Below are 19,351 nucleotides of genomic sequence, written 5' to 3'. Positions count from 1 at the left end.
AAAAAATGTATTGAAATTAGTTAATTTGCTGGTTGCTTTCATATTGCTTCATTCAAAATCCAAAATTGAAAAAGAACAAATAAAATCATATCTTCAGTGCAAACTACATTTCTGAGTCTCTTCCAAGTAGACATACCCAATCCAGTGTTTCTTCCAGTTCAGTGGATTCCCTCATTGGACCACCCCTAAACGTTTCAGTAGTTTTCTTGAACCACAAAGAACTGTCTCTAATTATTAAGACAACTAACTGCCTACCAAGTACTATCATTTTATGGAGAAGAAAATGTTGAAGAATATGAAGGATGAGAAGAGGATATTTTCAATAATGTCAAACATGAAAACTTGACTTCCTGTTTCAGTTAATCAATATCTTGGCTTCCTCTCCTAACGTGAAAGACTAGATATTTAAAACAGTGGCCATCTTGAGTACTTCTTACTTAAATTCTGTCAAGCAGCTTTGATGTAACTATCTTTACAATTGGAACGTTAAGAGTCAAAATAGGGAAGAAAGTAAAATAAGGATCAAGCCAAAGCAAAACCAATATGAAAATAAAAGGCTTTAAAACATAATTACTAGTTCACAATTTGATAGAGACTCGAATGTTTTCAAAGCAGGGTTGGCCATTCTTATTAGCCAACATAACAACTGTTGTCAAAAGACATTGGATACTCTATCTCATTTACTGATGCATATTACAGGAAAGGTTTTCCTTTTGTTTTAATGGAAACTTTACTAGGATTTCCAGGGGTGTGGATTACGTATGCATCAGTTCCTACAGATAGCAACAGATAGTAGAGGTGTTTCAACCGTCTATGTTAAAAAGAAATTAAGAAATTGAGAACAAGTGTAACTGCAGGCAGTTCTGCCCCATGTGGTCTGGTCCTTTCCGAGCTGTTGCATTCTCCTAAGCAACCAAAGCAGAAAAATGAAGAAACGATGCTGTTCCTCCTATCTTTCTCTTCAGTCTTTCCTGCTAATATTCAAGTTATATTATAGAAGCGCATAACTATCATTGCATCTCTGTATCTTCCACAGGGAAGCGTCAACACTACTGGCCATAGGGATAGAAGGAAGACCATCGGAGAAAGAGAGGGGAGTATGGAAACTGGAGTGGGCTTGTCTTTCTGCGTTCAAACCACAGCTGAGCTTATACCACAGTATTCCGGTGTCTGTAGGGTGGAGGAGGCAGCACAGTGCCTGGCTTCAGGGAGAACTCAGAGAGGTATTCGGGATTCTCTGCCACAATAGGCCGGATCCGTCCATTCTGTTTATAAAAATATTTTGTGCTGTACTCCTGCAGGTAGTCTGGATGCTGAAGGGTGCTTCGAGGTGGCAGGCTGTGGTTCCAGTAGTCAGGGTTGTCAAATGCTTTCTTGGCTTTCTCGGGCACAGACAGTACATTGTTCTTCAGGTACTCAGCGTTCCCCAAGGCATTGGCAAACGTGTTGAGGTACAGTGGCTCATTCACATACTCATCCTCTGCCTTGGGTGGACCACTGGAAGCCTTGTGATACTCAGGGTTATCCAAGGCTTGAAGATCTCCATTTTTCCTTCGAGAAACAAAGGGATTCTCTTCCACAGGATTCAGATATTCTGAAGGGACACACAAATAACCAATTAATATATTTTCTGGAAAAAAAAAAACAGTGGTCATCAGATCAAGGCTAAACACAATGGTTAGCATGTTTGTTGAGAACAAGAAAACCACAAACTTGTTTCCACATGGCTATTTGTGTGTTACTTTTACCCTGTGCAAAGGGTGTATGTGGACCAGAAGTGTCAATAGCAAAGCAAGGGAACAAGGTGAGAATCACAATTCCTGTCTCTCAAATGATTTTTCTTTCCTTCAAATTGAATTTGTCTCTCTAACATATGAGGCTAGTTATTTAAATGCTTGTTTCTACAAGTCAGTAATTTATAATAGAACTTAAGATTATTTATTAGGATAGAAAAATTTAGGTTAGTTAGAATTCTTATAAATCATATGATAAACCCAAGGATTACTAACTTAGCTCCACGCAACAATGAGGTAATGCAGTGGAGAAAGAGTGTTTTTACTCTATGTGGCTTCCTGTAAACGTGCAGGTATTACAGATTTGACTGGACATGATTCCCAGAGAACGTATATACATGGGGAGCAGAACATCTAGGAAGAAGAGAATGAAACAAATCTGACTTGTCCTTCATTGGCTCTATATGTAACTGCTTACCCAGGAAGTATAATTACAAAATTTGTTGTCGTATTCCATCATAAATGCCAAAAAAGAAAGCTCAGTTTGAATCATGTTAAATAACTGTTTTGTATCTTGAACCATCCAGTAGTGACTATTTTTGTATGGCTCAGTCTACCAAACCCATCTGGTATAAGTATTAGGCTAAAATAAAATAATGCTGATAATTAATGCTGCTCTTTGCAAGCTTAATGCTATTTCTAGTGTGTACTATAGATTGCATATAAACATGTACACACAGATGTAGCGGATCCTTTTTGGTCCTTTCTTTTTACTGCATACCACAAACCCTCAGCGATTCCTATTTTTGAGTCAGAATGTGGAGATGATGCAAGTCTTTGTTGAGATGCCATCTTTCTAAAATAAACTTTCTAAAACCTATACTTAGTCTAACAACATGTGGACCAGAAAAATGCCATCAAGTGATAAATATCACTTGTACAAGTTAAAAAGCAATAATGAATATCCCAGCATCATATATGTGTATATGAATTAAAGAAAATTCAACTAACTAAACACTATCCATTTGGTGATAACCTTGTGAAAAATGAAGTGCAACCCTTACTTTTATAACTTTATAAATAGTAAGCCAATATTAAATGATATATATAATTATTATAGAACTAGAAGTCTTCTAATTCACATTGTATTACATTTTCATTGCCATCCACAAGAATATGGTAAAACTAATGTTTAATAACAAGTTTTGTTTGAAAAATGTATAAAAGAAGTTACAAGAGAGGCAGAATTTAATTTTCTTACTGGATTACTCCAGTTTTTTTTTTTTTAAGATTTTGTTCATTTTCATTAGAAGGCAGATATACAGAGAGGAGGAGAGACAGAGAGAAGATTCTCTGTCCACTGATTCACTCCCCAAGTGGCCGCAACAGCCAGAGCTGAGCTGATCCAAAGCAAGGAACCTTGATCCTCCTCCAGCTCTCCCATGTAGGTGCAGTGTCCCAAGGCTCTGGGCCATCCTCAAGTGCTTTCCCAGGCCACAAGCAGGGAGCTGGTTAGGAAGTGGGGCTGCCAGGATTAGAACTGGTGCCCACATGGGATCCCGGCACGTTCAAGGTGAGGACTTTGGCCACGAGGTTATCGCACCAGGTCCACTAGACTCCTCAAACCAATATTAAAACTTTGCCTAAAACAGTCTTTCACAGAAATTTGCATCTCAGTAGTAAGAGATAAAGTTTTAGACTAGCTGATAGTGAATCTTTGTAGGTTGACTTAGAATTTTTATATTAACTTTTCTCAATACAATCTACTTATCTATGTCCTCTGATTACATATGGAGAAATAACTTGAAGGCAGAGAAACAATCTTGCCGGAAAGGAGTCTGCTTTCAGGGAAATTGGCCAAGTTTTAAGAAATCCTACATATTGTTACTAAGGGCTTAATTGATGTAATTCTTAATTAAAGATTTCATATACCTTGACAGTTATGATTTAATAAGTTATTTATAATATTTACTTAGGGAATCTATAAATTGCACCTATAAGTGAGCATACACTTGTCGCAAAGGACATAATAGTGTCATAATGGACTTCATAATGTAATATAGCTTGCTCTCATACTTAAGATAATTGTTTTATTAATAAAAATCATCTGTCCTTTTCATTTCATGGTGCTATCAGCATAGAGGAAAGAGCTTTGGGGCTTTTCTTTTAATTTTGATTTTTTGATGTATATCTTTAACATTCCTACTAGAACTTTACAAAGTCATTGCTACGCTTTGTAAAGTCACAATCTGTTAGGCTTAGGTGTACACTTATAGGTACACATACACATGCAGGTATTTAAAAGTCACATCTCCAATTTTATAAGATGTTACACAATAAATCGGATTTTCCTATAGAAAACTATGTTATTCAAATAACGCCATTTTAAAGGATGACCAGATCTTTTATTGATGCCATCAGGATCTTCATATACTTCCCCCCAACAACTCAAATATTCATGATCTGCATAGGAAACTCATTAAAGCAATAGTTCTGAAAACTCATGATGTTCTACCTGGTTGAAATATTCTAATTTAGATAAGTTCGGTTCGTTCTTCTCAAGGTTGACTGCTTATACACATATGCTGAATATCTTGTTAAGAATCAAGATTCCTATTTAAGTGGGCCCTGAAATATTAATTTCTCAAAATCCCCCAAATAATGTGGATGCAACTGATTTGCTACCACACACAGAGGGAACAACGTTGGCCTCTTGTGGGTCACAGATGTTACACAGCACAGCTATTTGCCAATTTCCATTTCATACGTGGCTTAATTTGATGGAAGCGAATATTGAAGAGCAATCATCTCACAACATTCAGTTTGTACCTTGTTTGGGTTTGTCTCGCATAGGCGTCATGTAGCCTTCTTCATCCAGTTCTCCTCGTGGGCTCCTTTCCGGGGCAAACACCGTGGGGTCTGCGCTGTACCTCTGGGTGCTGCTGTCCTCTTGAAGATGGGGTGCCACTGGCTTTCGCAGGGTGCCATTACAACAGGAGTCATCGAAAATCTCAGCTGTGGCACCCTGAGCAACGGGAGCTTCGGGGATCGTACTAGTCGTGGCTCTGTAGGGCACGGACACACCTGGTTCCGCAGCGAACCCCCCATCTCGGTACACAAACTGGTTCTGGTGAAGGTAGAAAAACATTTGGAGGGAAGATGTGGTTAGGAAAATCAGTAAAAATTGAATGCTAATAACTAAAAGAACAACAAACCTTGCATTTTTTAGAACTTTCATAGCATGTATTGATGTGTTTTCTTTCCCTAGTGACTCATCATTTGAATTTTAGACTGAAAACATTTAAAATATGATCTGTTCTAAAAATATAAATCATAGGAGAATATTTGGAAGTGCATATTTTAATTTTCGTAATACCTGGGATAATAAAAAGTATTTGATGTGCTTCTTCCACAACTGCCTAATTTTGGGGTAACTTTCAAAGTAAATTTTTATGCAAACAGTAGTGTCATTAATTGTAGACAGCTGCCATTATGAACAGAAGAAAAATAAAAACATTCCGAATGCTCCCATTTCCTGCTGCCCTTTGGTTACTGGAACTCGAAGTCCCTCGTGCCTAACCAGGGATTTATCACTGAGAATCTGTTTTTTCAGCATTTGACCTATTCTGAAGGAAGCAGTGAAAACCTCCTTTTTAGAAGCATAATTCATGAACTCAGGCAAATTCTCCAGAAGACAATCCAAAGCTGCTGCTGAAGCGTGATGTCTCCTTTTAGGATTGTCTGAGATAAAGCACACCTCCAAAGGCAACCACAGAATCTACAGCAAATTCTTAACTCACTGTTGGCAAAGGTGAGATGAGGAATGATGGAGAGACAGAGGAGAAGAATCATGGAAAGCAAAGACCAAGCATCCTAGCAGCTGATGGTTGATTGTGAAATACTTACTCCTGACATAGGGGTGTAGGCAGGAGGAGGGCTGTGTCCAATTTCACTCTGATAGGAAAGAAAAATGGAATGATGGATATAATAAGAGGCAACATGAATGAAAGAATAAAGACAAGAAAAATAAAAGGCACATGTGTCAAAGGCGAAAGTGCGCACAACAGTGATTTTGCCCAGTTAAAAATGCATGCAATTTTCACCACAGGTAAGTTTCTTTTACATGACATGAAAAGAAAAATTATATATAAGAAGCCAATTTTTCATTGAATGAAAATGAGTAGACAAGACATATTCTTCTGATTAACCCAAGAAGAACGAAGCAGCTACTAACAAGTAGTTGTAACTGAGGGACAGGTTCCTTATTTATGTGTTTAGTGACTGAAATTGCCACTTATCACAGTATTTATTTTATAAGAAGAAATAGGTCCAGGAAATAGAAGGAAACTTCAATTTGTCTACAACAAGTTTTGCTATCAAGTTACGGTGACTTCCATCATGTCACTGAAGTCAGCTTGTCAGAACAAACTCATAAAAAGGCACATTCTCTTTCGACTTTAGTAATACTATTTTAGTTTCAGTCTTACTCCTTTTAAAGTTAAGAAATAGCAGAAAATTTGGATAATGGATTCCTTTCCTGAAACACACATTAGATTCCTGCTACACATTTAGAATCAGTCAAAACTAGGTTTCTGTGGTTGGAAAAAAAAGACATCTGTACTTCTATAGCTTAATATTCCACCCTATGTGTTAAGTGAAAGAGTGAAAAATATAGTAAATATGGAGGACAATATTCCATAGGGCAAGTAGTACAACCTATAAGAATATCACCCATATATATGTATGTATTTATAAGTGTGTTTATGTATACATTACATGTATATTTCACTCATTCATTAGACACACTTCTTGAGTTACTGTCTATGTGTCAGGCACTTTTCCACTCTTCTGTCCCCTAGGCAAATGAATAACACAGACAAAAATGGATGGTTTTATTGCTGTCCCTCAAACTTAAGTGGAGATAACTAAAATATATATATAGAGATTCATAAAACAGTCTAAAAAGTATGTGGCCCCATGGAGATTATTTAATGCCAATTAGTACACCTAGACAATGCAATTTTCCCTAATAAACTTAATCTGTTGAACTAATCAAGGGACAAGTTCTAAATGTGTACGGTGAATTTGCATTTTAATTGTCTCCATGATTGCAATGGCATTGTGAATATTTACCTAGTTTATTCTCTAGTAAGTCCATACATAATGTTGTAATATAGTTATCAGCATATTGAGGATATGATATGGAAACCTACATATGTGTGATATACACTGTTCTGAATATTTCATACATTATCAAAAGCCTTGGCTACAGTGCCAATTAGAAATGGCTTGAGAATTTGGCCAATCATGAAGCATCTCAGACCCCTCATTTTCATTTTCAGTTTCTCTATTTTTAGTGAATATAAAGCAAAATAATGTACATAAATGAACTCTGTAAACCTAAAATATTTTATAAATGTAGAGGATACATAAAATTTAAATATGCACATCTGCTAAACTGAAATTTTAAAGTCAAGCAATCAAGATGCCAAAGCTACTCATCAAAGAGGTATTTTTAAATGCTTACCTGTTCTCTAATCATCTTAAGTATAGTCACATTTTGATGACTTTTAGAAAGATATGAAATCAAATACATTTGTTCATAAATCTGAAAAACTGAATTTTCTATACAAGTCAGTGACTTGTAAAATACAGGAATGATATAGTTGTCTGGTAGTACTTTATCATGTTTAAAACCTTGACTCCAACTTTCATTGTTAAACTTGAATGGCTTAACAAATATTTAACAAATCTGTTAAATTTCTACAATGAAAGCACTAACCCTGTGGTAGATGCTAAAGATACAATAATATGTGGGGGAAAATAGAACTTTTTGGAATTTGCCCTGATATTATCTTGTATTATTAAAACAAAAGTAAGAGTAAAATGATCCTAAATTAATTTAATTATATGACTAAGAGGTCTTCAAAAAGTTCCAGGTAGATGTATAGTGTGAAAAACAATTTTCCGAGTTTTCAAAGATTTTAGCCTATTCAAAATTTAAAACCCCACTTTCCAAGAATGTTTGATGCCTATGTATATCAGGAAGCAAGGTATTCTAAGATACTAGTTATTATCAGTGTGCTGCTGACTCCTTAACTTGCAAGAGTTGCTGTACTGGATCATGCTTGACTAGACCCACAGCTGACTGCACATTTTGCATTTCATAAACAGGGATAAGCATTCAATGAACAATTCACATGTGATTCTTCATCAGGAAAACCGTTTATTATCTATAGTCATGATCTGGGCTAGAATGCCTGCAATTGTCAAGGCATTGTGATAAAAATAATAATAATCTGGACCTCTTGCAGTTTCTCTGTTCCAAGACATGAAGTGAGGCCCCATTAGGATGCATCCACTGTCCCTGCTTTCACAAGTCTTTCTGTCAACAACCTGCCAACTCTGTATCTGGACATACTGCCAAATAGCATCACAGTAATAGGAGTATCTTTATGCTTTGCCCCATTTTCTGCATTAAAATAGAAAACGTGCTATGCAAAAACCCTTTTAGCACTCATTGTTTTAGGGGTTACTGGCTGCTTTTTATGTTTCTGTTTCCCTTTTTTCCAGTTTGCATTTTTTAAAATCTGTTTTCCATGATAAAAAGCACCTCATTCACTTTCCCCTGGAAGGGCAAAGCAGTTCCAAGGGAACATCTGTGAGGCCAATTAGCTGGGCTGGAAATGTGATATAATTGTTGTTTAAATATATTTAAATTACATGTTAATCACTATGTCATAATTTATAGGCTTTGAAAATAACTTTTTGTACTTCAGAGCCAAGCCAGATTTTACTGGTTTTTGCTGTTTTTAGTTTGCAATAAGCTCTTCTCATTGCTCTCTCCCTCATTTCCCCACACTTCAGAGCTGAACTTTTATTATTGGAAAGAATGACAGCTGCAAGAAAATTGTTTGAGTAAAAATTAAGATCCTCACAGCAGTCAGAATGAGCTGGAGTGACCTTAATGTTCTGAGCAGAACAAAGCAGTGTTCTCAGTTAAAAGGCTTTTGTTTTCTCATTGTGCCATTTTCTGCTGTCCATCAAAGCCCAGCTTTGCAGATCTTCAGGAAAGCAGCCCTGGGTGCATCTGTTCAATTAGCCAGTGAGGAGGGGATTTACTGTCAGCAGGGCAGGGATAGAAAGAGACGGGTTATGAACTGGAAGGTGACATGGAGTTTGCTCTGTGGGAGATCTGTAAGCGTGATGGATACAGTTGAGTTAAATTTTGTGGCCACATCACTGGCATGATTAACCTGAACTCAAATGCCAGAGGTGGTTAAAAAGAAGAAAAGAAAAGAAAAGAAAAGAAAAAAGTGCAAGTATCTTCAAATACCCTAAATATAGTGTTCAATCAACTTTAAAATACATCACCCCCCCTATAATGTACCTTTAGGTTGAATGATAAATATTTGAACCTTTGTCATATTTCATGCACAGTAATTCTTATAATACTGCATTGTTTTATATTCTCCCAAGAAATTCTGAATTATTAGCCAGATGGAATATGTCCTGTGATACCATTTAAAATTTATTTTGTTAGTAAACAAAAACACATACCTCATATTTAACTTCTACTACATTAAATGTTTGCTTAATGAGAGATATTATTTTATCTTAAAATAATCATCTTATTAGTAACTGTAGGATAATAGTTTTTAGGGTAAAAGCCACTCTAAATTTTAACTAAGGTGGGGCATATATTTTTGCAAACATTTCTAATAATTCAGCACTACTTTATCATGCAAACACTTTCAAACAGTAGCTGTTCTCCATCATATATCATTTTTGACATAAAGACATGCACTGTTTAGGCCAAAATTTTTGCAAGTTATTTATCTATTTGGATTTATAATGTGGACTCTTTTTGTAAGAAACTCTAATTCTGAACAAAAAAAAAGACAAATATACACACAGAGACTACATAATCATAACCCTACAATCCAATTGAAGAAATTTTAACATGGGTTTTCACTTCATTCCCTTTTCTGGAAACTTTTCATTTACTTTCACATCTTATCATCCCTTCTGCTACCCTGACACTTTACCTCAACTCTTCTTTCAAATAAAATCTCATGATTTCTCCCAGTTTTCTAGTTTTTATACAGATACAATGTCAAGAAACTATCATAAACTCATTTTCAGGTTTAAGATTCTATAAATATTTTACAGTATTACTCCACCCAGATTATTTAATTAGTTATGAGTTCTTACACTAGAAAGAAATCACAACATAATATTAAGAGTTGATAGTACACATACCACATATTGCATGATTTTCAAGTAGGAGAAAATATATATTCTGATAAAATTATTCCTAAATTTCCAAATGATCTTGCACTAAAATATATATATCTTTAAGTTCATTTTCCATAATCTTTTTGAATTGTTGTATGTACTGATTCTTCCCTATAACTTATATGCTGTTACACATAGATATAAGTACACATTGACCTACCTTGCCCTGAGCAAAGGCAGGCCAGAAGCAGAAAGAGATAGTTTAAAATAACTGCAGTACGCAAGGATTTTCCATCACGGCACTCTTGTTTATGGATTTATTGTTCCTAGTACAGAACTTAAGTCAATACATTCCTATTCCTTCTGGACTGGGGGTAAGTAAGCTATTGTATCCCCATGCAGCAAGTCTTACACTCTTGTGAAATCTCAGAACAACAGGCTATTTCCTTTGAAAATATTCATGACTAGATGAGTCAATAAAATGAAGCTGAGACTTGCTCACTTCAGACTCTCAGCTTTGAGTCTCACTGCTCTGAGCAGCATTATATAATGAAGTCAACACATGCTATTAACACAGTCAGGGAGGAAAGGGGCAGTGAAGGAACCTAATTGACATCAGTATCTGTTCACGCCTTCTTCGTTCAAGTCAGGACAGTAACAGCATTCGTATTGCCTGACTTGAATGAAGATAAGAAACAGGAATGCACTGACTGAAGGATGAGTTCTAAATTTTTTTGTGTGAATTAGATAACTTACTTTGCATGCTTATATTTCTTTTAAAAACATGCTGTGATAATAGGAGCTCTTCCTAATTATCTTGTAGCTATTAGATCATGAAAAAATGCATATAGCTGGAAACCTGAACAGGAGCATTTTCGAGAAATTTCTAAAGAGTCCTTTTGTAGTTAGGGGATGGCAGTTTTTTCTAACTTTCTCTGCATGTTTAAGAACATATAGTTCTGTTGAAATATCTTTTAGGGTAGAAATGAAATATTTAAGCTTTTACCATGCCCCGAGTCTTGAATAGTCTGATTCCTCAAATGAATTCTAGAGTTGTCTCTGAACTTGTATTTGTCTTTTATCTTCATCATGAAGAGTATCTGATGAAGATTTCCTAATCCATGAACAATGACTCCATTGGGTTGGGCAGCTTTTGAAGAAAAGAAATTCTATAGAACTAGAACAAGCAAGTCTCTCGAGGGTTTTCTGCCTATAGGAGCATACTCTTCCATGCTTTCCATTAAGTCACATGGTCTTTAGTAAGTTCCTTAATCTCTTGGGACTTGGTTTACTTAAGTCTAAAAAGAGGATTGAGGTAAGGGCAAATGGTGCAAATGATGGCATCCATCTATCGAATTATTCATAATGAATATTCTTTAAGCCAACATTGCCACTTTTAAATATTGTAAAATACTATTGGTATTAGAACAAAATATCTTGCCATTATATCTCTTTTGCTTATTTTTGAAATACTGTATTCACCTTTTCTTTCTTCCTTTCTTTTTTGTGAATATAGAAAGTATCACTTAGCCTTCAAGCAATGTGTAATTCTATGTTCCTGGGTGCAAAAACCATGTTGGGATGTTGATTACTGAAATGCAATTTGAAATATGAGTTTATAATTCAAACTTTTTCTCTTATAGATGGAGACACTGAGGTTCCTACCCTTACTTTTTCAAGGATACACACCGAGCTAGTGACAGTCCTAAGATGACCATTCTATCCCATTACATCTTTGTATCTTACAGCTTCAAATTGGTGTACAATAAACACCAAGGAGTTTGTTTTAGAGATGTTATTCAGGAAAAAAATACTTCTTGTTCTTAATACATTAGAAGTACTTGCTCTAATCAAAATGACATTTGTTCAGGCTGAGATACATATTGAAATAATCTTAAGGTGAATTTAATGGAGCTTTAATTTTAGATTATATCTTTTTTATTTAATAAGACTATTGATTTTAGACAAAAGGAATATGCTGATACTATTAAATGTTATAGAACACATTAATTAAAGTAGTATTTACTAAAATGAGTCTTTATTTACAAAATAGCTTTTTCATATATACTATTTTTGTATTCTAGCTATTAAAGCCAATTATGAATCATTAACATAAATATATTGTGTGTTGAAATACTTCTGTCCATATGGTGTGTATCTATATAAATGTCTATATAATTTAATAATATCTAAGAATGACAAAAATAATTTAAATAATCTGTGGTACAGGTTTGAATTAAGAATGAGGGGGTAATACTTCAGAATTTGAAATGCAAGGTGATAGCTTGCTGTTATATGTGCTTGTTTGTAGTAGGAGAAAAATCAAATCTCAAATACAGGTTTTCCACATTTGTGCACATGGATATGTACATATGTGTTTCTGTGGCTGTAGACACATTAAGAAAACTAATAGGTTAAAGAAAGAATAACCAAGCTTATTTAACTCTGTCTAAAATACTGTCTTTTATAGACTGTCATAGGCTTACTTCTGCTTTGTTTTACTATTTTCATATGCAAATATTATTGATCAGCAAACACATTTTGTTCACTGAAACCACAGGTATTTGGAAATATTTGTTAGCAGTTACTCGGAGTCACTTCATCTATTTGTTAAACAGTAAGCAATAGCGAAACGTCCAAATGTTGTCTTTAGCAATAATCCATGCTTGAAAATTTTGTGACATTTATTCAAGACAATATCCAGAGTAATCCGTATGTGAGAATCTAAAAACTAGGAATGACATTCCTGTGTATCAGGAAATACAGAATAGATACTGTGAAAATTAGTGCTGTAAGTTTTATAAATCTAAATGTGGCATGTAGATTTTCTTCCATGTTTTACATGACAGGTGTTGGTCACAAGCGAACAACTCAGTGTAATGCAGACAAAGCCTAACAGTGTTCACATCATTTCGTTGAGGACCAGGTTGGGAACATCATCAATTATGCCAGGATATGCAAACTGTTTACCAGATAAAAAGAGATTTTGTAACAATGGCCTGTTCATGGTACTCCTGCTCTTGAAGCTACCAGGTGGTACAGCTGCTGCTGTAAGTAAAAAGATTTCTTAGCGTCCACCTGGATTCAGGACAGCTGGTTTGTGTGGGCTGATTTGAATAATATTCTGTGGATACTTGGGTTCAGCTACTGATAGTGCAAACAGCACACGACTGTCCCATCAGCCCAGAGCAAACACCAGTTACATTTCACTGAAGCAGGCTGGTATTTACAACCGATCTGTGCCAAAATGAATATCAGATTGAAGGCAGCATCCCGAGAGAGAGAGATTGAGAGAGAAGCTCCTCCCAAGAGCCACTTGTTGACCATAGTTTAATCAGCTTTTACTGCTTTTGAATCTGAATCTGCTGCATATTTAAAAAGGAAGAAGAAAAATATAGAAAGAACTCCTGCATGTGCTCATGCTTCATTTTGGAATTTCATGAAATAAAAGGCCACTGATGCTTTTTGGTTTCCTATTTTCAGTATTTACTGCCACAGTCAGCTCAGATCAGCCAGGATCAGGGTTACAACCATTTCCTCAGTTCCTTACTTTTAAAAATTTAGAAGTAAAGATTAAACAGACCTAAAGCTAGAGAATCAAATATAAATCTATAGTGGATGCCAGAGATAGCCCAATCACACACCTCTGTTTTCTGCTAAGTTCAGCAGAGATGTCTTTTTCCTTGAGATAAAACAGCTAGCTACTGACATGAAAACTCAGCTGGCCTAATTAGAAAACTATCTCATAGTTTCCTATATAGAGAGAGAAAAAAAAAAAAAAACACATCTGCCCAGGCTCCTCAATAGTGTCTAACCCCAGGCAGGGGCAACCCAGGTGAAACCACACAGCAGATGAAGTCTGATCTTACAGACTTACTCTCCAAAGCAAGTTTCTCGGTTTCAGGTCTGTGATTGTTTAATCCTCCTTACCAGACCCTTGGGCCCAATCTTCCCTAGTTCTGCAGGAAACATGACTAAAGGACCTCCTATTCAAAGTATACTACTCTGGGTTAGCAACTCACATTTTGAAACGGTCCCTCTTAGCTTATGCTCTTCTCTCCTTGGAAACTTGTCTTGAAGCTGCACTGGAGGGCATCTCTTTAGTGTGCCGATTTAACACAGAGTTTGTTCTCAGAAGGTGTTAGTGGATCATTTGGAACTACCTCGGGTAATACTGAAAAACTCTTGACTCTCAGTCCATTCCGATATAGTTAACTGCTGGTCTGACACTCCCGTGGAACATCTCCACAACATTTCAAATGTCAGAATGGGAGAAGGTGTCTCCACACTTCATATCTGAGTCATTTGTCCTCCTCAGCTTGATGTTATTAACATGTTCAACTGTGCCAATCAAATATTTAATGTGATGCTTTCGAGCAGTTTTATTTATTTTGAAACAGTGAGACCTCCCGTTCACTGCTTCACCCCTCAAATGTCTGATACCGAGGAACTCAACTCGAGTCTCCCATGTGGAGGACAAGGACTCAACTAACTTGACTCAACTAACATCTGCTGCCTTCCAGCGTGGGAACCTGGAATCAGAGCAGAGGGTTTACTTGAGCTCTGGCATTCAGAGAGATTGCAATCATCCCAAGCAGTGGCTTAACAGCTGCATCAAATGCCTTCTCTTAGTGTTGGTTTTGGTGTCTCCTCTCTTTACTATTCCCAGAGTCCAACCATTCTCTGATCTCATTATCACCATTTTAGATCTTTTTTTTTTTTATTGTTAGTAACATTGTATTATGTGAAACAGTTTTATAGGTATTGGGATTCCCCCCACCCCTCCCACAACCCTCCCTCCATGGTGGATTCCTCCACCTTGCTGTATAACCACAGTTCAGGTTCAGTTGAGATTCCTTCGTTGCAAGCATATACCCAGCATAGAGGTGTTAACAAAATGTAGCTGTCTAACCAGGATGCTTTGAGAGTAAAAGAAAAGTGCTATTAAAAATTAGCTAGTGATAATGGGAGTAGACCAGGCCTTGCTTTGGAAAACCATCATGTATGATGAGTCTTAATTCTCATGTCCCGTCTGGGCTAGGTTAATACCTGCTAGCTGGTTTCCAGAGTCTTTGCCATCACTGCATCACGTTCTGCTGCTTAAAAACTTACAAGACTTACTGTTACTTTCATGCTTACTGAAGTTTCCATTTTCTTGTGGCTTTGAAGCCTTTTGAGAACTCGGATGATATCCAATTTCTATGCCTTATGTCTCTGCTCTGCTTTCAAATAAAACACCAGCAGGTCCTAGGATGGGACATTCCCTCTAAAATCTCCAGGTACATCCCCAAATTCTATATTTCCTCAATGATCTTTCTGGCTTCTTTGTCTTGAATATATGTTGATCCCATGGACAACTACCATTACCTAGATTATATCTAATTATCAATTCAATAAACATGTAACAAGAACTTCTTATGTAATTAGAGAAATAATGCATCAACTGTATCCTAATTGTTCATTTCATTTGTATGTCTTGTTTTTAGTTACAAGCCTATTTAGAAAACATTTTAATTCTAATTTACCATTACATCTATCATTGCTACTTAGTCAACAGCAGACACAGTAAATGTTCAGGAGATACACTGCATATAAAGATGAACAGAAAGATGCCTTAAACCCAAACTCAGCGATGATTCCTTTGATGAATATCTCAAGGACTCCATCAGTCAGTTTTACTTACGTTTTAAAGAATTTAGGATGTTAGTGTTCCTTAAATAATATATAACTAAGGGTAAATCCCGAGTTGAAATAGAATCCAGATTCAATTACCTATTAGAACTCAGCTAATACATCCACAGTCTCTGTCGATATCAGGTACCATTTCTGTAAGCATTGTTTGAAATTTTCATTCTACTGTCAAAAAAGCAACAAAATGTGTTTTCACAAATGGTGAATGGTTGCAAAAACAAGGGGCACTGGAAAGTCAGCCTGAGAGTCTACTACAAAATATAATACTCTCTTGAGATATTTATTTATTTCTTACTTTTTGGAGGCCTGGGAAACTGAGGCTTCAGCTTCATCGCTGAAGAAAATACATTGTCAATAAAGTACAGTGTGAGTGACAGACTTTGAAAGTAAAGATAGAGCAATTAGATGCAAGTGTCCTTTTTCTACAAGTGCCTCCTACCACCCACCATGCTTTACACACTGTGAGGTACAACACAGCCAGAAAGTGCAAGATGTCATTATAATTTTCAGAAAGTATATTTAGGAAAATCATTACAGAAAATCAAATTGCATGTCAATGAAAGCCTAAATCAATAAGATGAAAGGGAAGTAATAACAGAACAAAGTGGTTCCAGAAAAGCCCCTCACCCAAGCTCTGCTGCCATAGGATAGCATCTTCCCTGAAGTTTTGTGCCTTCATCAGTGAAATCGGACTCATGGTGCCTGTCCCTTCGCCTTTATAAGTACTACAGGCTCATGATCATGTTGAATAGCTTTAGACTCTATATGAATGTGCAGCGCTTTATACAGCAAGTTAAGTAAGCTGGTAGTTTCACTTTGTAAGAGTCTGTCACATAAAGCATCCTAAATGCTACGAATATAAGAAACATTCGTTTCTTTATCTGTTAGCATCAAAGGGTTCATGCCATTACATGAGCATTGACATTAAAGCAAATGTGCGATTCTTTTGCAGATTTTGTGTCACCAATATAATTTGAAGCAACTATCACAATGATTGGCTAAAAAAACAAAGGACATCACTGAGAAAGGGCAGATGTCGGTGCAGCAGTTGTCACCTGGGATGCTTTCCTCTTACATCTGAGTCTGGTTCAAGTCCTGGCTCCCCACTTCCCATCCAGCTACCTGCTAATGAGTGCCCTGGGAGGCAGCAGAGAACAGCTCAATTACTTGGGTTTCTGCTACCTACATGGGAGAGCCAGATGGAGTGTGGGCTCCTGGGTCCACTCTGGCATAGTTTTGGCTCTTGTAGGCATCTGGTGGTAAACCAGCAGTTGCAACTTTTCACCATGTCTTTTCTGTCTCTCTTTCACGTAAAAATCATAACTGCCTTATAAGTTTATTTGGGATATCTACTGGGATAGCTCACTTAAAGTAATTTTAAAACATTCTTTTGAAAATCAAAACTGATGTTTTTTTTAAACTAGGCCTGAAACAAAATACAAAAAAAAAAAAAAAACCCTCTCAGAACTCTTCATTTGTTTTAGTTTTCTTTAGCTGATGAGGGTGAGAGAGTCAAGGGAACACAAACATTACAAATGTACATTTCTGCAGAATGTGTGCTGACCTTGATTTTCTTAAATCGCTTCTTCTGAATGCTTGAAAGCATGCAGACAGACGCCTGCTAAGATCTGTCCCTGTATTCCTACAGAGGCACTGTCAGCAGGCCACAGCAGAAGGCCTCTGTGCTGGACGTGTGCTCAAATGGAATGTTTTCCTCCCTGTGATGGCTGTCTTTTCAGAGAAAGCTGACCCATTAAGAGAAACACATAGTCATGTAGAAAATGTTTGAACTCTCACCCTGTTCGGTGGAGAGAATTCCACTCTTTAATAAATCGAGATCTAAAGAATTGTCAAGTTGCATAGAAACATTTTTAAGAAAGCTGTATCTTGAAATAGAGTAACAAAATTATAGAACGTTGTTCAGATTTGCAACTGCGAGGTAATTCAAGAAATAGCTTGAAGTTTGCAAAAAATATGTTACAATATTCCACATATTCTACATCCAGTTGGTCTTTCAACCAATGACTACTAAACAACAGAAATTATTGGACAAATGAAAGAAAGCCTCTGGTCTATTTCCCAGGCCATTTTGTCCCTTATCTTTTCATCAGCACAACTCCTATTTGTCTTAAGGAAATATGTAAAGCCAAGATACTACTGTGTTGTGATAAAATAACATATTAATATTTGTTCTTACAAAAATAATCACAAAGGTTGTCGTTCATGCCACAAACCTTAAATATTGGGCATTCAAGATTTTTAAAGAATGCTTAGTGCTTTTATCACTTAAAAATACACAAGAAGTTTTTTTATATTTTGTTTCACACCTAACTTTAAAAAAGCACAAGAAACTGAAGCCAATTTACCACTATCATCTTTTAGGGTAACAAGCTCCTTAAACAGATCAACAATTTCATATTAGTTTCTTCTTTCTCCCAAATTGACTCAAGTATTACAAAAGTTACCTCGAAGCTCTGATTTGTGTAAACAAGTTCAGAATGCCACAGTCTCGCCATAAACAAACACGGGGACATTTTGATCATTCCTAGAACTGACCACTTATATTCTAACTCAAAGGTGCTCAAAAGCTCAAGGGAAAGCAATTAAAAGTAACATGAAACTGGCAGCAATTCTAGGATTTTTATCCAGTCTGTTGCCATGCAAAACCATTTTGAATGTTAATTACGCAGGAGGAAAAGGTATTTCCAAGAGAACTCGACACAAGCAAAGGCTGTGAATTATTTGCTTTGAAATGCCTTCATCTCCTCCTGCTTGGAAATTCTAGCCAAGAGAAGAGCAAAAACAAGTAGCGAGTTCATCTTAAGCTTATGGTCAGGTGAACATTCATAAAATGTTTATTACTTCACCAATAAAATTTTAAAATGTGCCAGGCTATCCTCCGCCAGAAAGAACCAAAGAAGCACAATAAATAAAAAGGTTCCTTGTTATGATAATAAACTCGCAGAGTCCATGCACCTCACCAGCCTGAGACGCCCCAGAGGAGGCTTTCACTAATGTCTCTGTGAAACTGGGAACATATTAACTCTCAGCTGCCTGTCCTCCTGGTACTTCCCTAGTGTATTCTACCCAAAGGTGGACTTATCTTAAAAAACTGACATTTAAAAAACTTCAGGCTCTTCAATTTGAGAACTCTGCTAAGACCTGCTGAAGAACTCTTCAGTTCATATAAATTCGTGACTTGTGTAAAATTTACAAACGAAATTTGAAATGTATCAAACCATCTGACTAGCATGTAAAATTTATACATTTTATAGATCATCATCTAATCAGTATAAACTGATCAAATCAGGTAATTAACAATTCTATTTCCTCTTTCCTCTTCCTGTCTCCCCTCCAGTTTTTTGACACAGTATATACTTCCATTACTGTGACCAATAGTTAACCCATTGTTTTGTGCAGCACCCAAATGAGACTGTTTCTGTTGGTTCAGTTCCCCTCTCTACTACACTTAGCATCTGTCCCCCACAACCTGATCTATCCAACCCTGCTCTCACTTTCCTGAAAATGCTTCTTTCTGCTGCTTCTTTATCAGAAATCTGGCATCCATGAGCAGCCACCCTGCACACTTAGAGGGTTGCAAGGAGTATTTTCTGTAGAGGGAGCATACATTCCATGACTCAGCTCAGACACCTGAGCCAGTATTAATACGAGATGCCTTTCCCCCACTT

General features: G+C 36.4%; 1 protein-coding gene across 4 annotated transcripts in view; it reads right to left on the bottom strand.

Annotated features, from left to right (window-relative positions):
- Positions 1-1,094: 1,094 nt before the first annotated feature.
- Positions 1,095-19,351, bottom strand: part of LOC121168093 (receptor tyrosine-protein kinase erbB-4) — a 984,643-nt gene continuing 966,386 nt past the window's right edge. For 2 of the 4 annotated variants that reach the window (XM_040997858.1, XM_040997859.1), the window contains exons 26-28: positions 5,640-5,687; positions 4,563-4,860; positions 1,095-1,594 (exon numbers count right to left, since the gene is read on the bottom strand). In XM_040997858.1, coding sequence (XP_040853792.1) covers positions 1,149-1,594; positions 4,563-4,860; positions 5,640-5,687 — 792 coding nt within the window. In that variant the 3' untranslated portion in view covers positions 1,095-1,148. The remainder of the gene's footprint in view (positions 1,595-4,562; positions 4,861-5,639; positions 5,688-19,351) is intronic. The other 2 variants (XM_040997862.1, XM_040997860.1) reach the window with 2 other exon arrangements.

Source organism: Ochotona curzoniae, unplaced genomic scaffold (genome assembly GCF_017591425.1).
Source record: "Ochotona curzoniae isolate NIBS_2020 unplaced genomic scaffold, NIBS_Ocur_1.0 patch56, whole genome shotgun sequence".
Lineage (NCBI taxonomy): Eukaryota > Metazoa > Chordata > Mammalia > Lagomorpha > Ochotonidae > Ochotona > Ochotona curzoniae.
This window is presented reverse-complemented; position numbering and strand designations above follow the sequence as displayed.